The following is a 19,493-nucleotide window of genomic DNA, read 5'->3' on the forward strand; positions in this document are numbered from 1 at the left end:
AGGAATCAAATATATGTTAACTCTACATCTATGTTGAATTGTAGCGTTCTACTTGACATTGTATATGTTCGAATCATCGTTCCACTTAAAGTTGCCAAAAAACTAGTTTAAATTCTAATGTTTCTTTTTACATCATACTTTATAGTGAATTTAATTTAATATTTCTTACGAGAACTCACTTCAATTTTGACAAAAATAATTATGAAAATATTGTAAAAAAAGAAACCTTTCTTTTTACTATAAAAAAAAATTAATCAACTACATTATTATTGTTGCCAGAAAAGAAAAAAAAATATTAGAAAAGAAAGAAATATTATTTTTGACTCTTAATTTAAATTTCATACTAGATTCAAATAATTATTCATATAACAGTTATTTTAATTCAAAAATGCGTACCTAACAATCGCTAGCGACCAGCAAAAACATTATACGATTCCACAACAGTTTCATACGTTAAAACCACTGTACTGTCTGACCATACGATGTTTATTCGATGATCAAATGTCTCTTTCTAATGAAAACGAACTATTATCACAAAAGCCGGAAGAATTGAGGGGTAAGAATGATACGAGACCGTGGTCGTTCAAATTTAAACCTTACGCTATTGTAAATAGGAGACAAATATCATAAGATACGAGTCATACAAGGCGCCAAATGCTGTACTAATCTCTATACGCGATCGATACTAAATTTTTACTATTTTTTTTTTTAGGAATTGATTTAAAGAAACGCTCCTACTAGTTTACGATTAAATCTAGATGAAAAAGTAACTTGTAAAATACGTATTTCAATGAATAACATTTTCACATTATTTTTCATTTTAAATAAAAATACGCCAAATAATGCGTTACATATATTTCACAAATGATTTTAAAAATAATTCTAAATTGAGAAATCCTGAAAAATCTCATATATAAATTGAATTCTTCCTAATCCAAGATTTGATTCCTCAAATAAAAGTCGTAATCCTTGATAGAATTAATAGGCGTTGGTAATATGGATACCGATTCGATATCTATTCGATATTGGGTCACAATGGACACTGATTTGCGGGAAAAGTCATCGCCCATTTCGATATCGCCCATCCATATCGGTCGAATATCTATTTTCGAATATATTATAAATCTGTTTTATCCAATAACATTGTTAAGACATCAGAGTTTTAACATATTCGTCATTGTACTAATATATACATATTGCTATATATTATTCACGCCTAAGAACTAAGTTAAAAACTCATTCATTAAAAAAAAAAAAAAAAAGAATTTCTTAAACAAATTTTAATTTGACACGAAGTTACAATAAAAAAACAAAGCGGTACTAACAACGTCGTATTTAGAATCGATTGAAACATCGCTTTGTTTTTCAAATCAGATCTTATACGAGAACTATTTCTAATTTCTACAATATATTTACTTACTTAAAAAAATAATAATAAATAAATAAATTGTAAAAATTATAAATACATAACGAGAGTCATAACAATGTTTCATGTAAAGTAATCAACACATCTCGTAATATTACTTCATCTTATAAATTAATTTCACGGTATCAATTCTTGATATACATAAGAGCACAGTTCTCACATTATTTATAAATTTTAGTAAATTAAAATCATAGTATGACAATATAAACCAACTAAATTATTGAGTTCAATGTATCAGAATTGAAAATACAGTGTTACTCTCAATTTATTCCGTACATAAAAAATACGATCAACTATAGACTTTAGGCTACGGTAACCGTTTACTATCAGGCGGGACGTATACTAGTTTGCTACTGTTTGTTTGACAATTTCTAAAATAAATTGTTCACAACATATTTATTATGTTATTAAAACCTTTTTAGAATTAAATAGGTAATATGAATAATTTCAGTAACGCCAAACTCTATTTTTATAATACATCTTTTTACTTCATATATATATATATATATATATATATATATATATATATATATATATATATATATATATATTTCTTCAAGTTCTTCAAAGCATGGCAATAGAGATTCTTAATATTTTGTTTGAGACAATTTTAGATCTGAATTACATTTATAAAGACAGGAATGAACGTTGGTTCATGCCTATCTAAAATTTGATGACGTCACAAACTAATCTCACACACACATCGCCGCATTGTATGTGTGTGAGTGTGTACAATAAACTCAGTTAATTTCTTGTGCGACTCATACAGAATAACAAAATTATAGAGTATAGAAGACACCATTCTATGCTCTTTCATTCCCTGCTATCCTGTGTCCACACACCGATGGATACGTAAGAGACACGCATGAAGTTATCTGAATATTATTAGCTTGAGCTCTGAGTGCTTAGTGCGAGTTTACTTAAATTATATTACTTTACGATCCGGGATTTAGAATCACCCAAACACTACACTTTGACTTGCACAAAGTTAGGATAATGTTACAAACGACCAATCGTGAACTATCACGTTTTAACCTTCGATTATTCTATTATCGATAGTAGAGATAGAGTTTATTTGAAAATTCGCACTAAGAATTCTGCATAGTTACTTACGTAGTCCTCAATTAGTAACAAGTTACAGCCGAGATGTTGAAGCTTAGCTGTAGAGCGGCGGCGACGGAGCCGACGGTGGCGAGGGTGACGAATGTGGCGAGTGTGGTGAGTGTGGCGAGTGTGACGAGAGCGGCGGGTGCGGCGCGTGCGCCAACGGAGGCCATCACCGCGAGGGGCACGAGCTCGCCGCAGACTTGCCGCTGAGGCAAGAGAAGCCACTGGTGCCAGATTGCAGGCTTGACATCGAACCCCTGCGTAACGAGGTACACCCATATTTACATAACTTGGATTACTAAATTGACTGTTTACCTGATGAAAAGTGGTAACCGTCACTTCTAGAGAGGAAAGTATTATTAGTAATGGGAACTATCAACCTTATAGCTAACAATATACCCTTATTAAGTCGATTCCTGCATGGTCACTATCGTATAGTGATGGAAACCATCGTAATTAATTGATTCATCGCATTAAACAAATCCGAATTCATCTTCACCCATTATCCATCACTGACAGCAAGCAGATTTACTATTCCATTTTTATCCCACAAAACAAAATCTATATCAACAGACAAAAACGACATCTGTGTCGCCATTCATCATTCTGGTCATGTCCATGGAGATATCACAGAATACAGTGACATTCCACTTCTATTATTATGATATTACACTTCTATAGCAAATAATGTCACAGCGGTACAAGCCATAATCACTTGATAGTGCTTACACGGCTATAACTCCATTCTTCCATTATATTCATCCAATCATCCATTGTTAATGCTCTGCTACCAATAATTGCAGGAAATGAACAGGCACATACTTGTAATGGTGGCTGGCGAGCGTCTCGTGGAAGTAGACAAGCTGGGCGGCGCGGTGTGTGGTATCCAAGAGCTCACAGCGCCACTGCAGCACGTAGCTGCCGGATTCCATCATCACATGCGAGCCCTGGTGTGACATAACATGACAGCTGATGAAAAGTGGTCAATAATCTTCACTTATAGACATGAACAGCGTGATGGACACAGTATTCACTGCAATATCCATGATACTTATCCTGTGGGTGTCGTAAGAGGCGAGTAAGGGAACTTAATGATGGAGAGATTGGCAGCAGCGTCCCTCGCAAAACATCATCAGAGTGTAACTGTGGTTTTTAACACGCTCGACAGGCGGTCAACTGGCCTGCCAAGCGTGGCAACTATTGGCGAAACTTCCGCTTATGGGGGAGTCTTATGTTCTACAGTAGACAGTTATTTTTCGTGTTTACCATTGGTGAGGGATTCGTGAGTAACTGGCAATGATTTAGTGCAGGGATTCCCAAACTTATTTTGTCTACTGTCCACTTTGAGAATAAATTATTTTTTAGCACCCCCATTTTCTCACCTACTTAAAAACCGCTATTACTTCAAGAGCAACAAATCACCCCCCCCCCCCCAGCCTCTACACAACGCTTTTTTTTTTCTGGGTCTCTTACCGCCCCCTTTAGGCCTGCAGCGACCACAAAGGGGCGTTATCGCCCACGTTGGGAAAGGCTGATTTAGTGTATGCGCGGTGTCACCTGTATGCTCTCGCCGTCGTGGCAGACGAGGGTGGGCTCGACGCGGTGGTAGTGGTGGCCCTCGCGCCAGCCGCGCCGCTCCAGCAGCGACCGCGCGGCCGCCTCCTCGCCGCCGCCCACGCCCACGCACAGACCTGCTGCACCACACATCGGCTCACAGCGCGTCACATACCAATTCCTCACACTTTAAAGACCATCCACACTAACCAGTACCGATCTAATCAGTCCAGTGGGGGGAAAGGGATTGTTAGTAATGGAGACTAAGACAACTAGGTCGACCTCCTCGCAGTTCCCCCTGGAAACTATCATGGTCAATTACTGATGAATTCATCATGATGGGCTAACTGGCCTGTTTTCATTCTCATCTATCACCCTTCACTGGTGTTCCGCCGGCGTATCCCGTTAGCGTAGGCGGGGTTACCATACCATTTTCACCCAGCAAAAAGAAAAACCTATATTCTTTTTACTACACCTATAATAATTATCATTACCTCACCCGTGCCATTTGTCTCCAGGCACTACTAAATCTCTTTTAGAGATAAGTTCGCCTTTGCTAACATTGTTATTAACTTATTGTTGTTACTGTATGTTTTTGTGCAATAAAGAATATATATACTAGAGTTATATATATATATATATATATATATATATATATATATATATATATATATATATATATATATCTGTCACGCCTGTCTCCCATTAGGGTAGGCAGAAACAATGGAACGCTAAATGCTTCGATTCAAACAAACCTCTTTCGCTTCTTCCACATTAGAGTTATGTTTCATCATTAATACCGCCCATTCAAATTCAAAACATCTTTATGCAAATAGACTTCTTAACAATCACTATTAAATCGTATTTTTTTAATCTACTGCAAACTTCGGAAAAGTTGTCATCTGTTGAGAGTTTTCAGGTGTTATTCCTCTGTACCCTGTAAATTCACGTCATATCTCACCCTTCAAACCGAAACGCAGCCATGCAAACACAACAGCTTCACGGTTCAAACACGAATGGGACAGAGGTACCCAAGCAATCGACTTTTGTACAAAGTCTCCCTCTGGTAAACCAGTAACGTATATCCTTCTCCATCCACTATATGCCATGTATATATAACAAGTTCCATAGTAATCGGTAAAACCGATAAGGCACTAAAAGGTAACAAACAAACAAACTCTTTTTCACATTACCACTCGCTCACTCTTTATTCAATTTAAGTTCACACATTTTATCATACAAATTCAAAATGTATATATGTTTGTTTTATTAGTTTATATATAACAAGCGGACCGTCCTGGCGTCGCACGGGTGGACATTTTTACATTTAAAAAAGTGGCCATTAAGGCTGCACACACGCGACGGAAGCTTAAAAATAGAGTAACTCCTCCCGTTTTCCCAACATTTTCCTTCACTGCTCTGCTCCTATTGATCGTAGCGTGATGAAAAGTACATTATAACTTGCCCAGGAGTATGTACCAAGTTTCGTTAAAATCCGTCGAGTAGTTTTTGTTTCTATAACGAACATACAGACAGACAGACAGACAAAAATTTTACTGATTGCATTTTTGTCATCAGTATTGATCACTAATCACCCGCTGATAGTTATTTTGGAAATATATTTCATGTATAGAATTGACCTCTCTACAGATTTAATATAAGTATAGAATACAGATAAAGCGCCACCTACACTTTGTCTTTTTTTTTTACTTTTCTCAATGTCCTCTAACTTAACGTTGTCTGGAAGAGATTGCCTAACAATAAGGTAGCCTTTTGTGTCACTTCACATTAATAGTTACTGTATTTACTATTCTATAAATGGTGCAATAAAGTGCAAAATAAAATAAATGTTTACCAGCGGAGTTGTCGTCGTCGTCGCGTTGGTGGTCGAGCTCGTGGTCGCTGCGGTACACGGTGAAGGCGATGTCGTGCCGCAGCACGTCGAAGTCCCACGTGAGCACGCTCTGCGGGTCGCGGTTCACCACGATCACCTCGTGCAACTGTCAACCACGAGTTACGTCATGAGAAACACTTCCTGCATTATTAAACACATTTTTTTACAATTTAACGGTACACAAAATAAAAAAAAGCGAAGAATTTTTAATTTTTTAAAATATATTTATTACTAGATAGATCAATAGCTTTCGTGTATCATGTGGTCCCGGTATAGAATAGGCCACCCCTTCCTTTTCCGTGAATGTCGTAATTGAGGACTAAGGGAGGACGAGAGATGGGCAGCAGCGTCCCTCCTTAAACATCTCCAAAGTCTAACTGCGGTTGCCAACCGGCCTGCCAAGCGTGGCAACTACTGGCAAAACCCGCCAATAGGGGGAAGCCTTGATATGCTGATGATGATGATGAGCTAGCTTTTAATATCAATAATCGTTTATATTTAAAATAATTTAATACAAAATTTCAGTTTTACTGGTGACATTGACAACAAGTTTATGAGTTAGAATGAGACGTACTACTTTCCTATCTTATTTTACCTCATAGACTCGAAAGCAAAAAGTTATACCCGGCCTTGTTGCTACGATTACTGGATAAAAAAATGTGACCCCAACAAGACAGAGCAAAGAACATGTGTGACAAACATACCTGTCCCTTGCCGAGACTGACGCATCGGTACACGCTGTCCTCGCTCAGCGGGTCACCGTCCCGCTCAGTGAATACACCGGCCACGTACAAGTTCTTCGGGACCAGTCCGCCTTCGTGCACGAAACTCTAGAATATTGTAAATCAAAATTATTATCAAGTAATTGTTAATATGAAACTTTATGCATTTAACCTCTGTTTCCCATAACCCAATGTATAAGTTTTCTCATCAGTTTGAAGTTTGCTGAATATTATAAAAGTTAGCATGTGTATTTTAGAAATTTTGGACACTGGCGTCAAATCTGAAGTGCAACTCTCTATCTGTAAAATTATAATTTTAGTCTTCCAACGAAAACTTAGTTAACAGTGACTATTATAATCTAACTGTACTCGTATAACAGATTTAAGTTAGAACTATATTTAGTTTTTAACGGCACGACGCGAAACGTTTTCACTGAATTATCAAATTTAAATTGGAAATAGTTTAAGATAATGGCTGTTCAGAATCGACGCCACTGTACTTACCAAATATGGTATGTAATATTCATATCTATATGAAATAATTAATTTTAAACTTTTGCGTTGTTTACACATATTTTTAAATACACAATCGGGACTTAACGTCGTGGTGCAAACCACGTCGAAACGTCGACAACAAACAAACGGATATATAGGTACTATTTAAAACTTTTACATCACGTTAAGTCCCGTATGTGTCTTTAAAAAAAAATTTATAATTGTTTATAGTTTTATAAAGACGCTGCCCTGTACTTCTCAGTAAAAGCATGTAGCACTCAAGTAAACATCTACGAGGCATAGACAACGAAGAAGGAGTGGTATTTTTGCTATGTTTACTACTGTAATCTTTTAGAGGTAACAATAAAGAGTATATGTTTACCCCTTGCCTTATTAATATTTATATATGCAACTATATATTTAATGACAAACATAAATACTGAAGGTTAGCGTTTTAGCGTGGTTAGTAACAATATAGCGTCCTTCGGTACGTAATATTTATTGTGATAATACTTGTAAATGACACGAATTTCGAGACATACATAAAATATGAGCAACATTACGTATGTGAATATATTATATTACTGGCCTAGTATCGCGAACCTAGACGGACACGCAAACAGTCCGATAGCTGGCAACTCCCGTGACCTAGAATATATTTAAATATGAATAATTGTTATTAACATAATTATGTAGATAGGGACTAGTCATTCTTTTTTAACCGACTTCAAAAAAGATATATCAATTCCGATGTATTTTTTTTTAAGTTTGCTACTTCATAACTTAATTGTAAACCGATTGGGAAATTATTTTTTTGTTTTATGTGAAAGGATATAGTTACAGATTAGTTTCATAGAAATGTTATCAAAATCGATTCAGTGGTTTGGTTTTTAAATAAAAATAACTGGTTGCCACAATTAAAGTCGATTTTTTTTTCAACACAATCTTAATGATTACAATAATTGAAAATTAAATGAATGTTATCACAGGGTAAATATTAGTAGTAACAGTACTAATCCATACAGTATGATCACACCGCTGCCCCTCTCTGGACCTGCCCTCACCCCCTCAGTGTGTCACAATCCCTACAAATTTTACAAATGTGAAAGCGAGTTTGCTAATTTGTTACCTCTTTTCGCTTTAACGACGTATCCAATCATTGTAAAATTTAATATACACATACCATATATAACAGAGAAGGATATAGGCTACATTTTATCCCGGTCAATAAACATACCTCGGACAAAGTCGCGGGTAAGAGGTAGTCTTTTAAATAATTCTGTCTGCAGTCCGTCTAAGTAGCATTGTGTAACAGTTTATGTGACAATATTGTGCATAATTAACTAAATATTTATAGTGAGCGAGGACAATTGCACCTTGGCTGACAGTAGACGGTCACAATTAGGTATTAAAGTTAGTGACATACATTTTTTAGACCTTTGTATATATGAATAATGTATTTATCTAAATAATACTGCTATCATTAGTGATTTGTGTTTCGAACTTGTTTAAAATCATATTTGTTTTCCTTGAAAACAAACAGAATTAACTATAATAATAGTTCTATTAAAAAAAAAAATATTACAATTTATGCTAATAAACAATTATATAAAATATATACAAATATCTAATATATAAAATTCTCGTGTCATTGTGTTTGTTAGCAAAATCCTCCGAAACGGCTTTACCGATTTTCATGAAATTATATGTGCATATTGGGTAGGTCTGAGAATCGGCCAACATCTATTTTTCATACCCCTCAATGATAAGGGTAAGCCACCCCTAAAAAAAACTATTTTCAAGAAATAATGTATATGGCAAAACAACGTTTGCGGGGTCAGCTAGTATATAAATAAAAATCCATATAAAATAATGAACAATTCTCTTATAACCACATTTAAACCATGAAAAGATGATACAGAAATATAATATCTATCAATAACAACGCGATTAGTACTTTTTTTATACAACTTAGAATGACAAACAAGCTGACGGCCCACCTGATGGAAAGTGGTAACCGTCGCCTGTAGACATGAGCAGTACCATGGAAATAACAGAGTATACTGTTTCGCCCATGATACCCCCATGTGTTGCTATTCCTGAGGACTCAGGTATTATTCTTCTGTACCCTGTAAATTCACTGCCATATCCCACCGTTCAAACCGAAACACAGCCATGCAAACACAACTGTTTCACGGTAGAAACAATTGTTCGAAATCGCAAGTATCCTAAACCTATATTCGGATATTATACGAATTCTACCCACTAAGACTCGAATACTCAAACACCTATGAAATATTCGAGTGAGTACTCGAGTTATCTTCACTCGGCACATCACCCGCCACAATACGATTTAGAAATTCAAAATGTGTCATATAAATTATTTAAGAGTCAACAAACAGATTTCTAACAAGTTCGATAGACCAGTGTTTTTCAAAGTGTGGGTCGCAACCCCTTAATGGGTCCCCCAAACAACGACAAGGAGTCGCGGTGGGCAAAAACCGTAGAAATCAACAGTGTCATAAAATAATCGATATCTGTTTTAGACGCTTCATTATTATTTATTGTAATACATAATGCCTAACTATGAATATAAATAAAAATGTGCAGATTTGATATTTTTAATGTAATAAAATATATACAGATTAGGAGAGTAGGGGAGTGGCAAAATACTAATGGGGTCACGCCGTGATAGAGTTTGAAAAACACTGTGATAGACGTTTACGTATCAATAGCACATTGTGGGACCGACATTATCAAGTACACGTGTACTAAACACAAATATAAATGTCCAGCCGTACGTAATAGTAATATTGTTGCGGCACGAACAACGACGCGTCAACAATGTCCGTCTGCCGTGAGTAACAATGGAAACAAGTTACAACATGATTAATTAATAATTATTTTTATATACACATTTTATTTATTTATTTATTTATTAAATAACTTTATTGACTAAAAGAAAATATGGTACAAAAGAACTTAAAGCTAGACTTGTTTCACGACTTGTTTAATTAATTTAATTATTTAAACTTTAATGCACAGTAGAATTGTATGTACATTTGGTGGACTTAACACCGGACGGTGTTCTCTACCAGTCGACCATTGGGCGAACAGAGAAATAAATAGGCTATGCATTATTGAATAGAGGAAATATACAGCAATACCTGATATATTCGTATAATAATCGTACTTTTCCTTGATGCGAACAATACAAGAGTTTTCATTCATTTCATTCATTCAATTGAACATTTTGCCACAAAAATAGAATACTAACATGTAATTGAAAATCAGCGCTATATAGGTACATCTCGCTATTATATATCTCGCATATTTGTCGCCTGAAAATCAGCGCTATATAGGTACATCTCGCTGGAGCTGTACATATATATCAATAGCTGAGGCGGCTCCTATTACCAGCAACATTAATTATTTTTTTTTTCCTTTTTGTTGTTTTAATTTCTTAGTAATGGTAATAAATGTCATCTATCTATCTATAATTTGGTCATTTATCAATTTTTTTTTGTATATAAATGTTGTAACTGACACTTCAAATACCAATTTATTTTTTTTATAATCAATGCAAAATGTATTTTATTTAATTTTTAAAAGCACTTAATTTCAATACTATATAAAGACTGGATATTTTTAAATAATAATAAAAATAAATCACAAAATTGTAATTTAACATTTATTTTGCATGAAAACTTAACGATAATTTAAACCCTTCCAAAATAGATGAATTTTTAATCTATAATTATATAGGTTCATGAATGACACAGCGTGAATTACCTTGCAAGGTCCACCGAGGAAGTCCGGTATCAGATCCTTGGGTATGTAGTCGAGAAGACCGCCCGGCTGCAGGTAGTCTTTACCGCCGTAAAATAGGAATTTACTTCGTGTATTTTCGTCTGAAACATAAATTGTTCGTAATTATTTTACTTTATACCTATATATACACACGAGGGCAAACGGACAAACGGGCAAACGAGTCAATTCGGTCATAAAACTAAAAAAACAAAACCTTGATTAAAATGAATAAAATCATACTACGCCGAGCCCAAATACCTAGGATAGGGGCAAGAAGACGATAACGGTGATAGGAGGGCCGGGGGAGGGGGGCAAACGAGCATGCAGCACACCTGATGGTAAGTGACTACCGCCACCTGTCCGCAACATCAGAAAAACTTCAGGTGTGCTGCCGGCCTTTTAAGAAAGAATATGCTATTCTCTTGAACGTTTCAATATTTTGAAATTCAAGTCTGCGCGTTCACCGCAAAAAAGACACCGTTTGTCGTATCTCCTTACTTTCGGGGCACTTCCCTCGATAATAAGTCGAGTCTGGGGATTCTTGGCGTCGATATATCTAGCGACGTCCAGTTTTGCGGTCATCTGGAGGAAAAAGCTAAGATAGCTTCCAAAAAGTTGGGGGTGCTCAATAGGGTGAGACGGTATTTCACGCCAGAAAACCGCCTGAAACTATATAAAGCTCAAGTGAGGCCACACATGGAATACTGTTCTCACCTGTGGGCAGGAGCGCCACAGTACTAACTCCTTCCGTTAGACCGCATTCAAAGTCGGGCAGCTCGAATTGTTGACGATCGGCGTCTTACTGTCCGGCTCGACCCACTGGAACTGCGTAGAGATGTTGCATCTCTGTGCATTTTCTACCGAATTTATCATGGGGAGTGCTCTGAAGAATTGTTCGGATTGATACCTGCTGCAGATTTTCACCATCGTACAACCCGCCATAAACTAAAATTTCATCCCAATCATCTGGACAAGTGGCGGTCCTCCACCGTGCGTTTTTCAAGGCACTTTCTCCCACGCACAACCACTCTTTGGAATCAACTTCCAGCAGCAGTATTTCCGAACCGATACGACAACATAACCTTCAAGAAAAGAGCATATTCCTTTTTAAAAGGCCGGCAGCACACCTGCAATGCCGTAGGTGTTGTGGGTGATCATGGGCGGCGGTAGTCACTTACCATCAGGTGAGCCGCATGTTCGTTTGCCCCATATGTTGTAAAAAAAAAAAAAAAAAAAAAAAAAAAAAAAAAAAAAAAAAAAAAAAAAAAAAAATTACATTTCAATACTTCTTCTTAACCAATTGAAATTAAATTAAATTAAATTTATTTGCTAGAAACATTGTAGAAAAGGTGTTTCATTTGTGAAGTTTATAAGATGTCCATTGTGTTTCGCCACATCAAATGGCATGCAAATATTAATTATTGAATTTATCTACAGATAGGCCATTTTATACAGGCACATTATATATTTAATTTTCAATTATTTACTGCATTATATAATAAATCACTACTAGTACCAAGTGCACACTTTGCTCATGCATTATAAGCAGTCAATAAAGCTATTATAAATAATAAAAATAATAGAAATGTCAAATAAAATTAAAACTACAATTTAAATTTCAAACTAAGTCACTAATTAAGTGAATAATCCTTTTAAACATGCTTTAGTCGTGGTATAATCTAGTGATATCCGAGAGAGAGAGAGATAGAGAAAGAGAGAGAGAGAGAGAGAGAGAGAGAGAGATAGAGAGAGAGAGAGAGATCTGTATCCGTATCCATCATTTTTGACGGAACCAAATAAAAAAATTTACGTACCTCGCCGTTACATTAAATTTATTTATAATATAAAATAATTTAATCACAATTTGTTAATATCTCTATTTATTTAATGACATTTAATAATTTAATTCCATATTTAGTGTTTACCAACCACAAGGCATGCTGTGGTTGCCTATAAATGTAGGAACAGTTAGATCCAATCTGCCAGTGTATTGTATTGAAATGCTTCGCTGTATCTTATATTGGTAATCCTATAAATAAATAAATCTTGAGTGGATCTTATACCTTATAAATGTAAATACGTATATGAAATTTAAATTTTTAGGATCGAACGAACGTCAACTCACCGATGAACGTGCTAACAATAGTCCACAGTATCGGGAAGACCCTGGGCGCCCTGACTATGAGCACCCGGCCCATGGTCTCCGGGTAGTTGGCCTCCACGATCTGGATGATGCGCAGCAGCGCGCGCACGCCCGGCCGCCACAGGTGGCGCATGTTGAGCCCGTCCAGGTCCACCAGCAGGCACCACGAGTGCACCGCGTGCTCGGACGAGCGCGTCGCCTCTTCTAGCAGTTTGAGGCCTTCTTCACACACGTGAAGGGTCTGCGAATTATATTGATTTGAGCACACTCGTGTACTTCTTATTTTAATTTCAAGAGTTTAGTGTAGCAGTGAAAATACGGGGTACGGAGGCGTAACACCATGGCAATGTAAGTGGACACGTGAAGTACCATGGATATCACAGTGTATTCCATGATATCCATGGTACTGTTCGTGTTATAAACAAAAATTATATTCACTCATATTTCATCTTAATATATAATTACCAGAGGGAGACTTTGTACAAAAGTCGATTGCTTGGGTACCTCTGTCCCATTCGTGTTTCAACCGTGAAGCAGTTATGTTTGCATGGCTGTGTTTCGGTTTGAAGGGTGGGATATAGCGTGAATTTACTGGGTACAGAGGAATAACACCTGAGTCCTCAGGAATGGCAACGCATGGGTGATATCATGGGCGAAACAGTATACTCTGTTATGTCTATGGTACTACTCATGTCTATTGGCGACGGTTACCACTTTCCATCAGGTGGGCCGTCAGCTTGTTTGCCATTCTAAGTTGTATAAAAAAAAGAAAATTTTAAAAGAATTTTTTATATGAAAACACTACTGTAAATGTGGCAACACTGTCACCGGGTGTCTGCTCTTCTTTCATTAACCACAAAAACTCTTCGCATTGCTATCTATATTTGCAAGATTAAAAATAAATTAAAATTATAAATCAAATGCAATTTGATTCCTACACAAAGATTACTATTTTCTTTCAGGTAGACCGTCAGCTTTTTACCATAGCAACATTACAAAAAAAAATTTGAACTGTGGAAGTAATGGAAACTGTGAATCAAGATCTTCATATTCATAAGGATTATAAACGTTCTAATAATGTCTTTGGTGTTATAAACGTCTATAGACCATTTTAAAACTTTTATTTTATTCATAAAATGGGGACAAATTGTTTAACACTTACCAACTTCAAGAGGCCGTCTTCGCCGACCGATTTGAGCAATCCCTTGACATCCATCTGGCCAAGTCGAAGAATGTATAGCGGACGTCCGTCTGCAATCATTCATAAATATTAATATAGCTAATACTTTCTCACTTGGGGTCTTACTGCCCCATTGCTAGCAATACGCCTTGTCATGTCGACCTCCACGTGGTTCACCATGGAAACCATCGTAGTTAATTCTAGTGCAATTTGTCACGATGGGCTAACTAACCTGCTGTCATCATCCCCTATTATCCCTCACTGGTGTTCCGCCAGCGTATACCGTTACCGCAGACGGAGCGGTCATTTCATTATCACCCATTAAAAAAAACCTTCTCACTTCTTCACAATCAAGATGGCAATGCAACCAAAGTAGTGGCATGGACATGGCAAAGAAGGGCCGTAGCTAGACCCAAGTTTAAGGTAAGGCAAAAGAACTTTTTTGTAGGGCAGAAGCCATAATATATATATATATATATATATATATATATATATATATATATATATATATATATATATATATATATATATATATATATATATATATATATATATATATATATATATATATATATTTTTTTTTTTTAATATTTTCTAATGTGACGTCATGTAATGTGTACCCCGCGCGAAGCCGGGGCGGGTCGCTAGTTAAATATAAAATAGATAATACTACTGGTATTATGAAGAAAATAAAACTAGTTTATTATTTAAAAAACATGTTTGCAAATAGGTACCCTTGTCATGATGATGCCACCCGCCAGGGAAGTATTGCTTCACGACGTCAGGCGTCTCGTACTCCGAGAGGATCCTGTCCACCTGGTGTTTCTTCCGCCAGAGCAGCGATTGCGAGAGCATCTCTCGCGCCTTCTCCACGTTGAAATCGCGGGCGCGCAGAAAGCGTAGCAGGGTGGTGTCACTCGGCACCTGAAATATTTTTTACTCTGGTAATCGGCAACGTGTGTGCCCCGGCATAGAATAAGCCCCTAAATTTCCCGTGGGTGTCGTAAGAGGCGACTAATGGAGGGCGAGGGATGGGCAGCAGCGTCTCTCTTAAAACATCTCTAAAAGCCTAACTGCGGTTACCAACCCGCCTGCCAAGCGTGGCAACTATTGGCAAAACCCCCCCTATGGGGAAGGCTTATGTCCAGCAGTGGACAGTTAACGGCTAAAATAATAAATCGTCATTTACTAGAAAGAAACACAGCGCTATGGGTCTAAATGTCCCATTGCTAGCAATATATCTTATGATGGACTGACTGACCTGCTGTCATTCTCATCTATCATCCTCCACTGGTGCTTCGCCAATATGCACCGATAATGCAGACGGAGTTACCATTCCATTATCATCCATTAAAAATCCATGCCGCCAGAGTATTTAATATTTTATGTATATACTTTATTGCACTTGTAAGCTAAATATAATATAATGCATTTATAAATGTTGTGAGCAAGGGTGGACTTATCTCTGCACAGAGATCTCTTCCAGTCAACCCGATACAGTGAGAAAGCATTTCGTTAGCGGGCAGTTGAAGTGCTACAACTATTAATACATAAACAAATATACACTTAAATATTAAAATATATAATAAAATATTACATAAATACATATACTATAAATAAATATAATACCTACCTACTTATATAATAAATTTAAAATAAATTAATACACTACTTACATTAGAAATTTCGTTTAATGATTTTAAAATTTGACAGTTCAGTTAGAAAAATAAAAAAAATATAACTCAAGAGGAAGAAAATGTTTTCAACCTTTTCTTGAAAGATGTTACAGAAGTACTTATAATTCATTTACATTAAAATTCCCGAAGCAAATAGAGAAATGATATACCAAACTACAACACAATATTAAAATTTCCTTACCTTCCCCTTCTGTAAGTCGGCGATCAGCTTCCTGAGCTGCAGGAGCCTGGACTCCTGCATGGGCGTCAGCTCGCCCAGGTACCGCTTTATATAATCGCTGTCCAGCGTGTACTGGTCTGAAACAATTGAAATATATACTTATATATATATATATATATATATATATATATATATATATATATAATACAGAGGAATAACACCTGAGTCCTCAGGAATGGCAACGCATGGGAGGTATCATGGGCGAAACAGTATACTCTGTTATGTCCATGGTACTGCTCATGTCTATAGGCGATGGTTACCATTTTCTATGAAGTGGGCCGTCAGCTTGTTCATTGCCATTCTAAGTTGCATAAAAAAATAGTACCATGTGAGTATAACTTCCTCAAAACATGAGTTACCTACCTACCTAGTACAGCGTATCCCGTTAGCGCAGGCGGGGTTACCATACCACCTACCTAGTTTAAAATTTTGAGCATTTATTTTTCACACATAGATTGCTATCCAAAAATATCTAGTCATAGTTCATTAAACCTTCCTTAAGACTAATATTAAAAATGTGAAAGTGATTTTTGGTTGAGCGGTTAATGCTTCCAAAGGTGTTATCCTTAGATTGTACAGATAGGACATCGAGTTTAAAAAACGGGTCAACTTTTTGTCAGCTAATTGTCAAATTAGCTAACTCGTTTTTTATCAGTGTTCTATATACTTACACACACAGTGTATCTTGACGTATCTATATTTAACTATTTAATAAAAAAAAACGAGTTTTTACGCAATAAAAAAAAGCAAAAATTATAAAACAAAGTAAATATAAAAGCTATAATGGAAACACTCATAACTAGACTTTAATATTAATTAGAGGTTAACAATAGAGTTTTTATTCATTCATTCATTAAAACTGCAAAAAGACAGAGAAAAGAGCAAAAAACTGTTTACCATGGAACAAAATCTATTTGTAGACATAATATTCCGTATTCTAAATTCAAATATTTCCAACCCAGGTTTCTAGTTAAGTAATTCGGTCACCTTTTTTTATAACCTTTTTTAAAACCAAAAAACTTTTTGTTACAATACAAAAGTAGGGTAGTGTTCTATAAAAGCCACATTAGTTAAAAACTTCGTGACTTTAAAGCGAACTTACTGTCTATTTTACGGAGTACAGAGTACCTATCATGAAGAAAGACATTTTCATCCCAATCACGTAGACGAAGTCGCGGGTAAAGCTAGTTGATAAATAATTTAGCGAGTGAAAGAAACCGGCTAACGACTAACTATATAATCTTATTTCACCACGTCGTTTTACCGCGGATATTTTAACTGAGGTCACGGTCGCACTGAACCGAGTTAAAAGGGTAGTTTCAACATTCGTTAGCGGTTAAACAAGTAGTTTAACTTTGAAGAAAAGACAGACCCATTTAAACACTTTACTACTTTTATAGTTTTTACCCGATATATATATATATATATATCGTATCTGAACTTGCATATATAACCTTGTAAACATGTCTACTTTCACAGAATGGCAATAAATTATTTAAAATGTGGCCAGTAATTATATTTTATTATTTTATTACATATTGTGATTCCTAAGGTCAAGTTTAAATTTTAGTTGGTAAATATAATAAATATGTATTAGTATGTATGTATGAAACTTAGATATAATCTAAGATTATAAAGATGGAGTGTCTTCATATAAATGCTTCTAGAAAAGCGGGTCGAATATATCATACAATTTTGCGTGATTAATAGCTATGAGTGATTCCCTTATAACTTCGATATTTATTTTGTCTTATAAATTCTGCACCTTTTTAATGCGCAAAAATGCATTTTATTTATTAAATAATTAAATATAGATACGTTAACGTACATTGTATACGTAAGTATATAGAACATTAATAAAAAAAACAAGTCTAAGCTACCTGCATTCACTGACTCCCTGCAATACATTTCAGGTCGTCACCCCATCTAGTGGGGGGTCGTCCTACAAGGGCTATCTATTAAACTACCCCTTATAAGGGTTTATTTCCGTGAACATATTTGTTATTATTTTTGAAAAAGGCTTCGCAGGATACCATATATTTTACATAGTTCCCTTGTATCAGAAATGTCCATCGCATAAACAAGCATACTAAAATAAAGTGAATTTCATTTAGAAGTCGCACAAGTTTAATTTCCTGAAATACGACAAGTTCCGCGCTACTCGTATATATTGGTCCACTTTTATATACTACATAGGGATCGAATGTCGGTAAAAACCCCATTATTTATGAAACATCAGAGTTTAAAAAGATTGTATACATTTGTTGCCATATTCAGCATATTCTAAGCAGTGTGGTCCCCACATAAAATGGGCCACTGCTTCCTGTCCTGTGGCTGTCGTAAGAGGTGACTAAAGGGCATGTAATGGTCGAAGGATGGACAGCAGTGTCCCTCTTTTAGTTAGACTTTAGTAATGTTTTACATCACCAAAGCCTAACTGGGATTACCAACCCGTCTGCAAAGTGTAGCAACTACTGGCAAAAGCTCTCTTATATAGGAGGTATATGATCAGCAGTGGATATTTAAATGCTGTGACGATGATGAAGATCTACATGTTATTCATTACGTGTAATAAAAAAAAAAAACTTGTGACCGAAAGCATTATTTTTAATTTGAGAAGTTAATCATAAACTTTATGTAAATCGCCACAGAACCAAAGATAGGAACGCAGTTAATGGCCATTTTACTTCTTAATAATATGAATTCTTTAACATACCTTAATCACAAGTGATCGCGCCAGAGAACCAGAGAAATAGATGTCTATTCCTCTGGTATAATGAAATTCTGAAGAATCACATTATTCTGAAGTGGAAACATTGATCGACCATGGTCTATGGTGTGGAGTGATCTCATAGTATAACAAAAACCGCAAACCGATAAACGCAGTGTAGGAAAACCTACATGTAGATGGAGCAACGATATACGTAGTTATAAAGTTACAGCATGTTAAAACTAAAAACGTATAATAGACGAAGTAAGCACGCTTGAAAATAATTTAAATTGTGTTACAAAAAAAAAACGACCTCAATTGTAGAAAAACCAGTTGTTCTGATTCAAAAACTAAACTACTGGACCGTTTTTAATAAAATTTCTAAGGCACCAATCTATAAGTATATCTTTTCAAATAAAAAAAAACCCAAATCGGTTTACAACTGACGGAGTTACCATATATAGAAGCGAATTTGGATCTTCCTTCTATTTGAAGTTCGTTAAAAAATTAATTACGACTTACAGCTATTATAGAT

At 35.8% G+C, this 19,493-nt stretch overlaps 1 protein-coding gene across 4 annotated transcripts in view; it reads right to left on the reverse strand.

Moving 5' to 3' along the window:
• Positions 1-1,955: 1,955 nt before the first annotated feature.
• Positions 1,956-19,493, reverse strand: part of LOC113520721 (protein real-time) — an 84,225-nt gene continuing 66,687 nt past the window's right edge. Inside the window, exons 6-16 of one of the 4 annotated variants that reach the window (XM_052897478.1) lie at positions 16,210-16,325; positions 15,066-15,255; positions 14,314-14,402; positions 13,134-13,392; positions 10,991-11,109; positions 10,000-10,050; positions 6,686-6,811; positions 5,943-6,087; positions 4,091-4,224; positions 3,356-3,480; positions 1,956-2,790 (exon numbers count right to left, since the gene is read on the reverse strand). In XM_052897478.1, coding sequence (XP_052753438.1) covers positions 2,703-2,790; positions 3,356-3,480; positions 4,091-4,224; positions 5,943-6,087; positions 6,686-6,811; positions 10,000-10,050; positions 10,991-11,109; positions 13,134-13,392; positions 14,314-14,402; positions 15,066-15,255; positions 16,210-16,325 — 1,442 coding nt within the window. In that variant the 3' untranslated portion in view covers positions 1,956-2,702. Of the gene's footprint in view, positions 2,791-3,355; positions 3,481-4,090; positions 4,228-5,942; positions 6,088-6,685; positions 6,812-9,999; positions 10,051-10,990; positions 11,110-13,133; positions 13,393-14,313; positions 14,403-15,065; positions 15,256-16,209; positions 16,326-19,493 lie in introns of all 4 variants that reach the window. The other 3 variants (XM_052897477.1, XM_052897480.1, XM_052897479.1) reach the window with 3 other exon arrangements.

The sequence above is a fragment of the Galleria mellonella genome, unplaced genomic scaffold, assembly GCF_026898425.1.
Source record: "Galleria mellonella isolate WM207_F2 unplaced genomic scaffold, CSIRO_AGI_GalMel_v1 utg36, whole genome shotgun sequence".
Taxonomy (NCBI): domain Eukaryota; kingdom Metazoa; phylum Arthropoda; class Insecta; order Lepidoptera; family Pyralidae; genus Galleria; species Galleria mellonella.